Source organism: Mugil cephalus, chromosome 7 (assembly GCF_022458985.1).
Source record: "Mugil cephalus isolate CIBA_MC_2020 chromosome 7, CIBA_Mcephalus_1.1, whole genome shotgun sequence".
NCBI lineage: Eukaryota > Metazoa > Chordata > Actinopteri > Mugiliformes > Mugilidae > Mugil > Mugil cephalus.
In genome coordinates this window covers 16,732,457-16,747,191 of record NC_061776.1, presented here as the reverse complement: position 1 = coordinate 16,747,191, position 14,735 = coordinate 16,732,457, and the positions used below count along the sequence as shown (strand labels likewise).

Below are 14,735 nucleotides of genomic sequence, written 5' to 3'. Positions count from 1 at the left end.
GGGATGTGCCACGCTGTCAGGTTGGCTCACTGAAACCTGAGCTAAAGTACACCATCAAGAAAAGTAAATAATTAGTTCCATTTTTTTTCCTCCGTTCTTCATTTGGCTTGCTCTGCCTCACATATTCTCAACGCCAAACTGCTTTGAAATTTAGAAAAGAAAAGAAAAAAAAGGTGGTTTATTTTCTCAACCTTTTTCTTAAATCTTTATAATAACTAATAATATTATGACGTGGTGTAAAGTTCATTCAGTTACGCCCGAGTATATTTGAAATATTGTCACATATTGTCGTTTTTCCTCGTAACTTTTGCTAAATTGGACTATTCATTTGTAATTTTGGAAATGATGAATTTGGACACAAATTAGTGGGAGGTTAGGGGGGTGGGCGGGGGGCCTGCTGTTAAATAGGATGTAGGAACAGGATGTAGAATCGTGGTCGTGACTTCTGCTTCAACAGGCGTGTGTTCAGGTCGTGACTGATGGTGGGACTCATTTTCAACAAATACGTTTAAAACGGGATGGATCTATCTATCTATCTATCTATCTATCTATCTATCTATCTATCTATCTATCTATCTATCTATCTATCTATCTATCTATCTATCTATTTTAATAGGGACTAATTGTTTCATTTGATTAATGAGTGGACGAAAAGGAAAACGAAAGTGTGGAAAATCCGTTATTAGGATGTACCTGCTTCCATTTAGGCTGCCCTCATGTGCTCTGATAGCATGTCACCGTTGATGCTCTGCTCTTTTATCTGATGCGACCAGAAGCCGATACGCTTTTATCTCCCCGAGCCATGACTCCCCACGGACCCCGGGGAACCGCCGGCCAAGGCCCCCAGTGAAAACAATGACACGCAAGAGCACGTTTTTTTAAAAAAAATAAATAAATAAAATGAAATACATATATTAAAATGTAGTTATTTGTCCATGAAGAAACGGTGCCATATTCAATTAGGGCATAATTAGAAATCCTAATTTTTCGGCACTCCATTGTAGTGTAGAAGCGGAAATGGAAAAAGGAATGGATTTTTTTCTGATAATAATAATAATAATGATAAAGCTAAAAAACATCTGCTGTCATCAATCTTATTCCAGGATACGGTGGCTTGGCAAGAAAAAAAACTGCGAAAACATTTGTTGAAAATATATAAATAGGTTAAAAGCTTAACCCGACCGTTTGTTTCTTTCATCAAAAAAATTGTCAAAACAACACCTCAACTATACAGTACTACGTCACGTTGTAACAGGCCGTTGAGCTTTGCCTGTTTGCTTTTTTTTTTTTTTTTTTTTTTTATGCGTTGCCCTCCACAAGACTATATAGCCCACGACAGCCAAATAATAATGAATCATTTCATAAATAATGGGTTTAGGGGCTTATCGGGAATGAAGAGGCCGCTGCCGTGCGCTTATCTCACTCGGCCACATTGCGGCCTGTGTTCCGCTCCCCATACTGAGGGAGCGCACTGGATGCGGCGAGGAATAACACACACACACACACACAGACACACACACACACACACACATACACACACACACACACACACTGCTCCACAACTGGCAGAAGAAAAAAAAGAAAAACCTCAGACATGGATGACCCACTCACAAAATGGCTCCACTTACACAGTAACATCAACAACACGGCTAGAACGGTAAGTGCAAAAAAAATACATCTCTTTATTTAAAGCCGCCTTATTTGTTGCTCCGAATGCCGTGATTGCGCTGCTACCGTACACATTTTATTGCCATTATGAGCGAAATATTTAACCTACATTTTCTGCTATTGTCCGATCGGATGGTTGAGACCGTAGCTTCGGAATGTAATAACGGATGCGAGGCCTATTGGAAAATTCCCATAAATAAAAGTGCGCCTTTTTTATTGATGGCGGTCTGCTGTTCGTTTAAATTGCGAATCCGGCGACGTTTATCGAATTAAATATCACCAAAACACCTGACACTGGCATGTAGCGTATTCGGTGTGACAAACCATTTGTGTTCGGCAGCATTTTGGCCTTCACCACGACAAAACAAAAATTACATGACTTATGCGGATTATGCGGCTGCAGGAACAATCCAGTCCGGGGATTTCTAAAGCTTCGTGAGGTTATTTTAGATTTGATGAAGTCAGGAAAAAAAAAAGAAATTATTTCATTTCGACGAAGAATAATCATGTTGCCAAGTTCCCTCTCTCTGTGTATTCCTGCCATCCACAATCTAGCCATACATGAAGCTCAGTTAACCTCCGCGTAAACAGCTCACACATTTCGCTTTTAACATGTTCGAATGTGAATTCATGTAGAGCTCATGTACATTTTTTTATTTTTTTGCCCTGCTTTAAAATCGAAAAACGAGGACCAAGCAAGCATTATATGCTATCGTAAGAGCTTCACGGAAAACGGAATAAAATAAAAAAAAGGTAAAATAAAATATAAGTTAACGTTCGAACAAATATCACCAGCTCCAATTTTATGACCGTATCCATTCTAATTCGATAGGTCTGTGAGGAATACATCACATATATATCTGTTTAACTTTGAGACACATTTTCACACCTTCGGCATTCAGGAAAAAAAAAGGAATCCGGAAAAAAGCAATAGGTTGTACAAATAATCTGTAATGTAAAAATGTCTGGCCTTTTCGAGCGTGTGTTTTTAAAATTGGACAAAATGTATTAAAACCCCACTTAATTAGCTATTCGCTGCTAATCGACAGATTTACTTTATTTAAACTAGAAACTCGGCAGTCGATAATAATTAAAATAACCTAATAATCACCTAGTAATAGGGTGATTCAATTTAATAAGGATGATGCTTCATACGCGCGTGAATTGACAACAAATGCGTGGCTCTGTGTGATATTTTCTGATTATTATAGTGCTCTGATCTATGAATTAATCGGGGTAAACCTTATTTAGGACGTAGAGGACTCTAGCGAGTGCTGACGGTATAAAAATGATGGAAAAACGGCAGAAGGAGCTTTGCCCTGGAAGTCCCGGCGCAGAGTCCGGTCCTGGAAAGCGGCAGGACTCCTCCATCACCTCCAGACAGAACGGATGCAAGGAGGACGAGGAGCCGAGGAGAGAGGAGGGGGAGGAGGAGAGGGGAGGGAGTTTCAAGGGGGTTGAGGAGACGGATGACGTTCCTCTGCAGAACTCGAGCAACGGGACCAGCATCAGCATCATCATCAACGGCGTTGCCAAGGAAACTGCCTCTCACAACGCCCTTGACCTGAAAAGGGAAGTGCCGGTGATCGAGCTCTCCAGGAGGGACGCTATAAAAGCGGTGGAACACAGGACTGAAAGCCATTTGGTGCCGATCACGGAACTTCGCAGACCTCCACCGCTGCCGCTGCCGCCGCCGCAACGAGACGACGCTCGAATGGTCCAACTGAGCCCAAACGCGTTTCCTGTCCCGGCCCGGGCGATGCTCTACAACCTGGCACAGCCTCTCGCTGCCATCAACAGGTAAAGAGGCATGGAGTCTGAATAAGGAAAGTCACTTAATGCGATGGATGCACGTTTTATAATCATTGTGAATGCTCTCCACAGAAGTTTGATGAATATTATATGCCTCCTTATTGGGCTATGCCTTACTGCTCTGTAGATGATGCTTATAAGTATAAGTGAGTTCACTTTGAGTTTACATTATGCATATGACATAGATGATTAGCCTGTGTGTGTGTGTGTCCCTGTGCAAGGAGTGCAGGGCAATCAGCGGCTGTTAGAGTTGAGAAGGAGATTATGTATGATGAAAGTCATGTTTTCACATATACCTGTGCACCTTTTGTCTGCTTTCTGTTGCTGTAGTCTCGGAGGGGAGTCGGAGCAGTACAGCATGTACCCCAGCAACAGGGTAAAGCGCCGACCGGCGCCTTATGAGGTTGAACTCGACGAGGGTAGGCGCATTTTAGATCTTTATAAGTATGGTAAGACGCACTTCTGCTGTGTCCTCCTTCTGCCAATATAGTCCCCTAAACGTCCCTCCTTCATCTCCATTGTCATTCATCCACTGACATGGATCTATACTGTACCTAATCTGGGTGTTGCAGAAGACGCCTTGCTAAAAGAAAAATTTAGAACGTGCTTAACCCTCAAGGAGTCATCAACAAATCATGGCATAAACACATTCTTCTAATCTGAATGTCAAATACATGTAACTGCATGCCATTAAAAGTAAGCCCTTTTCAGGCGGCTTTGGGTTTTATTTCGTTTGAAACATCCTTTGCACTGCTGCCCACTCACTGCCATATACAGGGGTGGAGGATGGGGCTGCCGCTGCCTCCATGCCAAGGTTTTACTGCAGAGTGGGCTGAAGGATTAAGATAGACTGGGTGTGTTCCAAGGGCAACAATAGCATAGAAGACACCATTGTTGGGGGTGGGAGAATGTGACTACCTGCAGAAGAGCATTTTATTATGACGAAATAAATAAACAGTGTATAAAATGAAGAATTGGAGGCATACTGTCTCCCTGACATCCTGTCTTGGGGTTTGGCATGCCACACCAACCATTTCCCTCATCTAATAAGTATATGGTACAATTTCGTTCCATGTTATGGAGGACAATATTGCAACTTCACTTATACTTTGTTGTATAAAAATCTCCAAAAACCTTTCTGCATCCGTCCTCCCACTTCTTCTACTTTTATTATTTGCATTAGCATCACTTTTCCGTTTTTGCAAACCACATTCTTGGCTTCAGCTCTGCATTTCATGTCTTGTGTTACCAGCTGCGTCACTGCCTTGTCTCCTTATTCTCTCTGTCTGTGTTTTTCCCTCCTTCCTTCTCTGCTAGCCGGCCAGCCAAAGATTGTGCGCCGCATTTTCACCAACAGCCGCGAACGATGGCGGCAGCAGAATGTGAACGGGGCGTTCGCAGAGCTCCGCAAACTCATCCCCACTCACCCCCCAGACAAGAAGCTGAGCAAAAACGAGATCCTGCGGCTCGCTATGAAGTACATCAGCTTCCTCTCCAACCTCCTGGAGGACCAGGACGGGGGGAGGAATGTCAGCAGCACGACAGATGGGGAAACGGGGCTGCTGGTTGGGGTTGCGGCCCATGAGGGCGGCCCTCAGGGCGGACCGCGCCAGGACACAGTGGTGGGTTTGGCCAGGGATGACCTTCTGGAGACAATGTCACCGAGTTCAAGCTGTGGAAGCCTACCTGATGGTGACGCTGACGGCAGCCCTGAGAGCTTTATGGAGGACCAGGACTCTCCTCCAGCTCCAAGGACTCTAACAGGATCACGCGGGCCACCACTGCATCTGGCGACAAGGGATCTGAGACGCAATGGACGCCCGCTGGACGGCTCCAGTCGTCGATGATGTCAAGAGACCGCGGACGCAACACCCAAGACTGAAAGGGAGCGAGGAGAGTGACTGGAAAAAGAACTGGATATGCTCAGGACTCTTGTAATCTTGAGTCAGTGTAGGAAAAAGAATCAGGCTCCACATAGCGAGATAGCGGTGTCCAAAATGGATCACGAGTACATTCTTGTCTCCACGCCACACCTGAGGCAGTACTGATGAATAGCTGATCCAGAAAGAGACTTGTAAATTCTGCATGTCACATGTCTTTGACTGACGTGTGGATCATCTCCGTGTTTTGAAAGTTCCAAAGAGTGGATATTCTAAAGAAAAAAAAAAGAAAAAAACATAGAAAAATGGAAAAAAAAAAAATAGCAAACAAACGCACACTCCATCAATAATTATTCAGCTCTCAGCTCACAGATTTTTGATGTTTGCAGAGCAACGCTTCAATAATGCCACTATCCATTACAATATAGCGGAGACAAAATGAATCCGCCTTGCGTGCAGAGTGCTGCAAGTAAATTTTTCTAAAACGTCAATAGATAAACAATGCCCGGCTAATTTGGTGTGTTAGAATAACGGCACAAACACAATACGTCTGTGGAGATTTCCAGTCATCCAGGACATGGTATATCCAAAAGAACAAAGCTAAAATGAATGAGTGGTCAAACCCAAACGAGCTCGCTGGCTTTGTTCTAGCTTCCTTTATTGGTGACTTAAAAAGAAAGATCGCCTCAGTCTGAGGCCGTACATAAATGGACCAATTGCACCCAAGCAGTTACGTATGTATTGTAAATAACACTATATTTCCACTGCAAAACGTAATAACAGTGGCTCGGATCCAAGTCACATGGTTTAATATGTACCATAGTGTGTTTGTCAATGGGTTTAATAACTGAAGTGTCTCTTGTAGGAGATGGGAAACAAGGCGAGGGGAGAGACGGGATTAGATAAACTCAAAATGTAAAGCAAGCAACCGAACATCAGATGTGGTACCATTTTACTTCTGTTACACTTTGGTGAGAAAACGACACCAAACATGGCAACAGACAATTGAACTATTTCACTGCCTGGAATGAATATATCTATTTGAGTTTGCTGCGGAGGTACAAGACATGCAGTGTTCTTAAAGTGTACAAAATATGGGTCGAATGGAAATCATGAACTGACTCATGCAGTCCTTTTGATATGAATGTTTCAGTGTTTTTTTTTTTTAAAAAAACTGTACTGCAGTTGTAGTTTAGCAAGGTACACAGTTAAAATCCCTTCATTGCCACATTTCACATGCAGATGCATACATAGACACACACACAGACACATCCACACGCACACACACACAAGCCATCCCCACCACACAGTGTTAATATCATAAGAGCACCAGCAGTTTTCTGACAAAGACAGTTAAGTATTGCTCTCTGTTGTTGGTTATTCTGCTTTTTCAGCAGGACCTAGTAGCCTATATTGGTACATTTGGTAACTATGGTATTTTATGAATTGCAGTAAAGGGACATTGTACGTTTGGTAATGACATAATTGTTGTATGATAGCTGTATCTATAAATATATCCGATGTTAAATTGACGAATTTTATACAGAAACCCCCGAATAAAACACACAGATGAAAGGTGTTGTATCTGATCTCACTCAAATATGTTTTTTATTATTACTATTATTATTAGCCTTTATTTGACCAGGTCGATCCCGTTGAGATACAAAGACCTCTTTTCCAAGGGAAGCCTGGCCAAGGCCAAGCAGCCAGACTCCAATTCAGTTCAACTGAACTGAAAACTGGTTTTACTGCCCACGTCACCGTACACAAATGATCTACCTTTCACACAATGTGTCCGGATTGCATAATCCAAATGATTAACCCCTGGAGGCAGCAAACGGCGCGTCATGCAACTGCTTCCCACCTTATCTGCACAGATTGCGCACTTGAAACCACAGCCCCCTCAGAGAAACTCCTCCAATGGACGCTGGAATCCTCACTTCCTCCCAACAAGTGACAACTTCCTGTGGAGGTTAGCATGGCTCGGTGACCTGCAGGATATCCTGCCATTGTGAAAGTGGTTTTGACAGCCTGCACTGCACTCATTTGCCCACTGTTGTGTCTGCACACATTGTGAAACCGCCATAGCGATCGAGATTCCACCGCCCATAATTTATTCACTTACGCAACCGAAAAGTTATGTTTATCGGTGTTGCGGTGGTTGATGGAAAAAAAAAAAAAATGGCAATGAGTAGCCGTACAGCCGAAGTATAAAAGCAGCTTCAAGCCTGCTTTTCTTACATTTTACAACTTTACACAGCGTCTTTGCCAACGCGACCACAACAGAATCAGCACTCAGACATTTCTGAAGGCTGTAATTGCTTTCAGAGAGCATCAGAGGCGTCCAGGTGTTCGGAGACCTCTCCTGCGCTCTGCTCCGGCCGCGCTGGGCCTCCACTGAGGGGCTCTCTAGGTTAATGCCTGCCAAATGTTTACCTGCTTCACTATTCCTGACTCTCCAAAAAGACGCAGACTCACAAAAGAGAGGGATGCAGCGAGTGTATATGAGGGATCGAAAAAGAGGGAGTGAAGATTGTGCCGCTGTGTGTGTGTGTATGAGTTTGCGCGTTCCGTGAGCGCAGGCTTGTGTGTGCGCGCCTCATAGATCTTTGTGTGTGTGCGAGTGTGCGTGTTTGTGTGTGTGCGTGTGTTTATCAGCTCAGTGCAGATGGGTGGCAGAGTGGCTCTTGCAGCCAAATGATTCAGTATGCTAATGAGTTGTTATCTGTGGTGCTGCAGGAACAATATACTGTCTTTCTCACAGTGGGAATCCAGCCTGCTGGGAACAGATTACACTGCACACACCGCCATGGTAGTTATTTATATTTTCACACAGAGTAGTAGAAAATACATAAATGCACACACACACACACACACACACACGCTCATACGTACACATCCACAGATAGGCCTATAAACAAACAAGCAAAATAACATTTTAACAAACACACACCAACATCACCATGAACAGCGGCATAAATAAGGTAGAAATTTGACGGGAATGCATGCCCTTCACTCGTGGATGTAGATGTCATTCTGGACTTTCCTCTTTAACAAGGAAACGCTGTTGTGTTTCTGTTCAATAATCATAAAATGGTACATATTGTGTTCCCTTAAATTAAAGTTAACTTTTAAATAATTCGCAGCGTTGCAATCATTCCAATCGATAATGCCTCTTCAATTGAAAGATAATCATAACTTAACCCCTGCCAACCCTGGAAGCCCCTGCACCAGGCTGTGCAACGTTACGGAAACTGCTTTTCCAAAGGCAGACGAGTGTGACACGTTCACTGAAGAGGCCGCCTGGTACCGTGGATTAAATGGGAGAACCAGAGGATATTTCGGAAACACGTTCAATAACATCAGCGTCACCGACTCATGTTTTTAAAGGCTGTTATTTGCTCTCAAACTACAGTTTTGAATTGTGGTGTTTGATCTTTAATTTATAGTTTTAATAATCCAGAAATAAAAGTGTCAGTTTTTTGCTGGAGTCTTTCTGGCTAGGCAGTAAGGATTCGGAGATTGTCGTTGTTCTGCAGCTGTTGGCTAAATTGAGTAAATAAAATTAAAAAAAGGTCCTACAAGGATTAAAAGAGACCACCTTGTCCGCAAAATAAATACATTTCAGATGCATTATAAATTATAAAAAGGATCTGTGCCTTAATTAATTCTAAAATGGCTCATCATAAAATGATCATCGCAGGCTTGATTTCAATTATTCTGACTTTATCAGGGTGCACGTATACAGATTTAGCCCAGATGTTGGATTTGAAAGAAAAAAATGTCCTGCTTTTTAACCATTCTTTCATTCAAGACACAGGGAGTGTCTTTGATAGTGTTAATTTACACATGATTAAAAAAATACTATGTCAGAATATTTCAGGTTTCTGACGTGCTGCAGGCCACAGTCTTAAGTGTACAAACTAAACTATGCACAAGTATTCTTTATGACATTGTCATCGCTTTGCCACAAGAAGCTGTGACAAATTAGAGCGAACTAGATTTGTCTTTTTTAAATCCTCAGAGAATCCTCTTTCTAAACGCACCCTTCTTTAGCCATGAAGAATTGCTCCTCATATTTTTTTTTTTTTTGTTAATTCGTCAATATGAAGATTAAAAAATAAAATATGTAATGAGCAATCATACAAAGAGGAAGGCAAAGCTAAACTATTGATAAAATTAAAACAAGAGTAGGTAGTTCAAGATGCCTCAAACCAGGGGCAATTCTAGTTTTTGACAAGATCAGGGGCTCAGGCGGTTCTTTGAGTTATGTGATATCTGCACTGCTCACCTTTTTTACTTCTTACATGTGTTGCTCAACATTATCTCTCAAAACTGATACAACGGTATTGGAGACAAAGAAATGACTATCAACACCCATAACCTGCCCAGAAGCCGTGATAGGTAACCACTGACTGTTGTATATCATTCATCAGGTCTCAATTATTATTTCTCACATATCGTTAACCTAATAGCATAATTGCCGAAGTCACAACTGGTATTTTTATTTATTTTGTAAGAGTGAGTCAAACAATTACTTAGGCAATGATGCTATTAAGCCAAAGATATCTTGAGACAAATTATTATAATACAAAATTCAACATCCCAGGTGATGTCCCATTCTCCAAGATCTATTCAACTTGCTATATAAATACACACACTTGCAATTTCATTAGGTACACTAGTGAAAAACAAAAACAAATGCATTCTAACACAGTATAAAGCCTTAGCTTCATGACTGTTACAAAGTTCAGTTTATGTTGAAACACCTACAGCTCATCTGTGCGATCCATTTAGAGGGTGTAGTTTGTGGTGCTGTTAAACTGTATTCAATGAAGCGCAAGATTGTTTTATGCTATTCAGCCACTAACTTAAAATGTTGATTGTCAAATTAATAGACACGGTACAACACAATGCAACACTGCAAAGAACTACAAATCAAAACCTTTGATTGAACACAATTGAATCAACAGCTCTCTCAGTTATGTTATAAAGCAAATGCTGAACACTATAACCTTCATGAAACCAATGTTTAGTGCAGGGCTGTTGTATTAGAATGCGCTCGTTTTCATTAGTGTACCCGAGGAACAGGCAAGTGAGCATATAGCTTACTCTCTCTCAGACACACATAAAAAACCATTTCCTCCACTGGATCCTGACTCAGGTGGCTGCAGCAGCTCATCGTGAACATCACTGCCTGCCCCGGCTCTGCTGTCTGCGGTCTCTACACGGCACAAATTTATAGACATCCTCATTTCATTCTCATTTCCCCTTATTTTGCTGCTTATCCCTAAACAGCCCACGTGTGTGCGTTTTGAGTTCACTGTAGCTCAGTCACTGGTGCTCGCTTCGTAAAATCGATAAACATTTGTTGGGGCACGAACACCCAGATTGAGGGATTACCTTGAGTTTTCATCTTCAGTAACCATAATCCTTTCACCTTAATGCCCACGCGTTTCAACTGTGTGCAACACTTAATTACTCCCCCCCTCTGTCGGATGCAGCAACTCAATTTCAACCCTGTTAAACTGTGTTGTTTTATTATCAGTGCCTCCTCTTTTTTAGGGCAAAAACATTCAGGCAAGGATTGAAATATTTGAGGCTGTGGTTTCAAATTTCAGAAGACCTAGAGCTGGACTGTATTAATATTTAAAAATATCTTAATTGTATTACTTCAGGGACTTTGTTATTAGATTTGTTAGATAAATGTAAATATACCTAATAATTACCCTGAACATTAAACACAAATATGCCTTTCCATAGAACAAATTTAAAAATGTGATTTATCTTCTAATTGTATTGATATTATGTATTGAAAAATGAGTTGCAATCTGGTTTAATGTGACAAAGCCTATGAAAAAGTCAAAGCTATTTTTCGTTGTACAGTGTTGGAGTATAATATATGGTGTATCTTGATCTCCTGCCCAGGGCTAAGACAGTCGGTCTGGTGTTATACATTATGTAACCTCATATCACTGAGAGTTTGTGTATAAAAACATATGCCAACTGTATCTCATACTGGTCATACGGTTTATGCAAATCATCATCACCATCATCATCAGCTCGATGAAACAAATTTGGGGTAATCACCAGAAACAAAGTGCTGTGGTCAGAGTCAGAAATGGTGTGTGAGTATGTGCATTTAAGGTTCAAGTATTTACTTCCTGTTGTTTTGCCTCCAGTCAATAACATGAACCTCTTGACTCTTATAGTTTTTGGTTGTTCGTTTTAAGCATTTTAGCTTTGCTTCCAACATCTTAATAATGGAAACATGAATTCCCTTTGTCTGCAGCCTTTTTATGCCATTATCTTCTTTCAGCTGTTACCTGAATGTAAAATTATGCTTCTTTGCAAAACTTGAGCATATTTCTCCCTCTAGTGGAGACTAAGTGTAACTGCATATTATTTATTTCAGGCTTTTCCAATATTGTGCATGCTCCACTTGTGCAGAGGATATCTGTCCTCCCGTGTAATGACAAAGGGTTTATAAATGAAATTACATCTCTGCTTCTGAGTGAATAAAACTCAAGGATCGTTCATTTCGAGCAGAGTCGTTTTTAATGCAGTGTTACAAAGAGCTGAAATGTCGCATATAGCAGTATCATCAAGTCACATCCATCTCCCAATACCGCAGGGCAAGCAATGCATTTAGTTTGATTAGTTCAACAGCAGCAAGCAGATACAGAGCAGAAATACTTAGCTGACTTTCTACCACTTTGCAGTGATTTCACAAAGCTGTGCAACAGGCTGAAGGATGTGCAGGGTCTACAAGAAGTTAAAACCAGAGCTCACTCAAGGTCAGAGGTCATAGTCACAGGTTTTCCGTAGCGGTGGGTTTGTCCTTTGAGTCTGGGTAAAGCAGGAAGCCAGAGAACGTGCTGTCGTCCTCACTACTGGAGTAAACCCCGTTCCAGTCCCTCAGCGTCTCCAGCCACACCTGGTCGCCCTCGCTCAGCTGCATCAGGGCGAGGTTGGACGCCTGGTCGATGTCCTGGCCGTACAGGGAATCTCTTGTTCGCAGTTTCCGTATCCCATTCACCACCAGGGCAGCGCGCACAGGGCGGTTGCGCACGGTGATGTGATAACTGAACAAGTAGACCCCAGGGTGTGTGACGTTGAACTTATTGAGTGTCGGGTCCCAGTGTCCCTCCCCGTTGTAAAACACCTTGTCAAACTTCACAGGCAGGCCGGGCGGAGGGAAGGACCTGCTGGGGAACAAACCCACACTGAAAGCGGAGCGGACCTGCTCCACACTCTCACCTGGAGGACCTTTAGGGCCCCGAAGCCCACGCCCACCTTTGGGTCCCCTCTCACCTCTCAACCCTGTCATTCCCCTTCCACCTGGAGGTCCCGGGGGACCCCTAGCCCCAGTATCCCCCTTCCCCCCTGGAGGCCCTGGCTCCCCTCTCGCTCCCTTCGCACCATCGGTTCCATTCACCCCCGGGGGGCCGATCTCCCCTCTCGGACCAGGGGGCCCACGTTCACCCACATCACCTTTCTCGCCTGGTAAACATTCGCCTATGTGTCCCTGTTCACCTTTCTGACCCTTTGTCCCAGCTATCCCTGGGGGACCCATAGGCCCCTCTCTCCCAGTGCTCCCCTTAGTCCCATTCAGGCCCGGCTCTCCTCTTTCTCCTGGGTCCCCTTTCAAACCAGTGAATCCACGTTCACCTTTGTCTCCTTTGGGGCCTGGATCACCTACATAACGGAGACGCTATGGTCACATGAGAAGTAACATTTAAAATCGAAGGCTCTAGATCTAAAAAAAAAAAAAAACACTAGAATTTTCAAATGATGCATATGATAATAGTAATTTACTTAATTTCTTGTACCAAACGATGTACCTTTTTCTCCAGGTTTTCCCGGGATCCCAGGAGTGCCGGGCAGACCCACAGGTCCTTGTTCACCTTTTTCACCTGCAGCAGTTTTGATAAATAAAGCGCAGAAAATGACGTCCACAAAGTACTGACACCAAGCAGCGTTTTGCAAAAAAGGCGTGAGGAACAGAGAGACAGAAACCGAGAAACATTTCAGAACTCTCCTTCTGTTAAGCCCCGCAGTACCTATGTCGCCATTGAGTCCATTGGCTCCAGGTAATCCCGCCGGTCCTGGAGGTCCTCTGGGCCCCGTTTCTCCCCTCTCTCCTGGTAACCCTAGAAAACCGTTAAGTAAAGTTATAAGAAGACATTATTTTTTTGCCACCCAAAATGCAAATTCCGTAAATATAAAAAATCCATCTTACCCACGGGGCCCCTCTCTCCCGGTGGCCCCGATGGCCCTCTCTCCCCCATGGGCCCCACGGGGCCTCGCTCAGGCGGACAGCATTCGCACATGTTGAAGAAGCATTCATTGTAGTCGAGAGTATAGTTTCCGTGAGGATTCCCGGGCGGCGCTATGGCATCGGTGTGGAACTCGGTCAGGTAAGAGTCGCTGGGGTAGGTGGTGCCGTCTAAAGGGGACAGAGAGTATGCGTCCATCAAAACGTCGGTTGTGTCTTCGGTGTGCAGGCTCCTGGAAGGGGATGGGGTTGTGGTGGTGGTCCGTCCACCTCCGCCACCGCCCCCAGCTCGAGGAGGCTTCTTGGTGCCCTGGGGTTTGGGCCAGAGCGTGGTTCTGGCACCAGAGGTCAGCACAGCCATCAGGGCCATGAAGACGGTGGTTAGGACGACGAGGTAAAAGGATGGCATGGTGAAGGCTTGCCACAAGGATCTGAAGGATGTCAGAGGAATGAAAAATGAAACGGCGTCAGTGGTTATTTCAGTTTCAACGCAGTTAGCCTTGTGAGTGACGCTTACCTGCAGATGGCGTTGACTCTTCACTTCATCCCCCTCCAAAGAGTGGTAGACGCCGTTTACCTCTTTCCTTTTATTGCCCTGGTTGCCCAACTTATGCACCTCAGAGCCAATGACAGAACAAGGGACAGAAAACACTGGGGGTTATTAGGAGGTAGGTGGGCTGGCAAGAAGAGATTACGTGACTCCCAAGGGATATGAAATAAAGCAGGTTGCATACAAGGCAAGACTTTATTCTTTGTGATATGGGATATGAATCTAGGGCCCAAGAGTCCATAACCTGCTGCGGTGTTGCCCACACACATGCTTGATTTGTACACAAGCAGGAAAAAAAATCCGAAGTTACAAAGACGGACACACATTCACAGAACACGCGTACATGCACATGCGGTTTATACACACAAACTCACCCATTGTTGGTCGCGAATGACGGCTCATATGAAGTGCAACACCTCATGGCGATCGCACCCTTTGGCTGTACCTTCAAAGCAGAAAATGGATCACGGTACACCCAGTGGGAGAAGGATCGATGTCCATCCACCTCCTTGATCTAACAAACCCGGTAAATCTCATGGAAACCTGG

The 14,735-nt window shown here is 43.6% G+C and overlaps 2 protein-coding genes across 3 annotated transcripts; one reads left to right on the top strand and one right to left on the bottom strand.

The window, feature by feature from the left end:
- Nucleotides 1-1,422: 1,422 nt before the first annotated feature.
- On the top strand, nt 1,423-6,954 carry tal1 (T-cell acute lymphocytic leukemia 1). Of its 2 annotated transcripts, none has more exons than XM_047588647.1 (4): nt 1,423-1,657; nt 2,920-3,468; nt 3,811-3,929; nt 4,798-6,954. In XM_047588647.1, exons 2-4 carry the CDS (start codon nt 2,957-2,959, stop codon nt 5,325-5,327), a joined length of 1,161 nt encoding a protein of 386 aa, XP_047444603.1. In that variant the 5' UTR covers nt 1,423-1,657; nt 2,920-2,956; the 3' UTR covers nt 5,328-6,954. The 2 variants fall into 2 exon arrangements, with proteins under 2 accessions (XP_047444603.1, XP_047444604.1); XM_047588648.1 differs by having other exon boundaries at nt 1,431-1,657; nt 3,811-3,899.
- Nucleotides 6,955-11,909: 4,955 nt separating this feature from the next.
- Nucleotides 11,910-14,216, bottom strand: otol1a (otolin 1a). The gene is made up of 5 exons (XM_047588645.1): nt 14,156-14,216; nt 13,603-14,069; nt 13,424-13,513; nt 13,205-13,276; nt 11,910-13,058 (listed from the first exon to the last, which is right to left on the bottom strand). The coding sequence occupies exons 2-5, from the start codon at nt 14,045-14,047 to the stop codon at nt 12,172-12,174; spliced, it is 1,494 nt and encodes a 497-aa protein (XP_047444601.1). The 5' UTR covers nt 14,048-14,069; nt 14,156-14,216; the 3' UTR covers nt 11,910-12,171.
- Between the last annotated feature and the right edge of the window lie 519 nt (nt 14,217-14,735).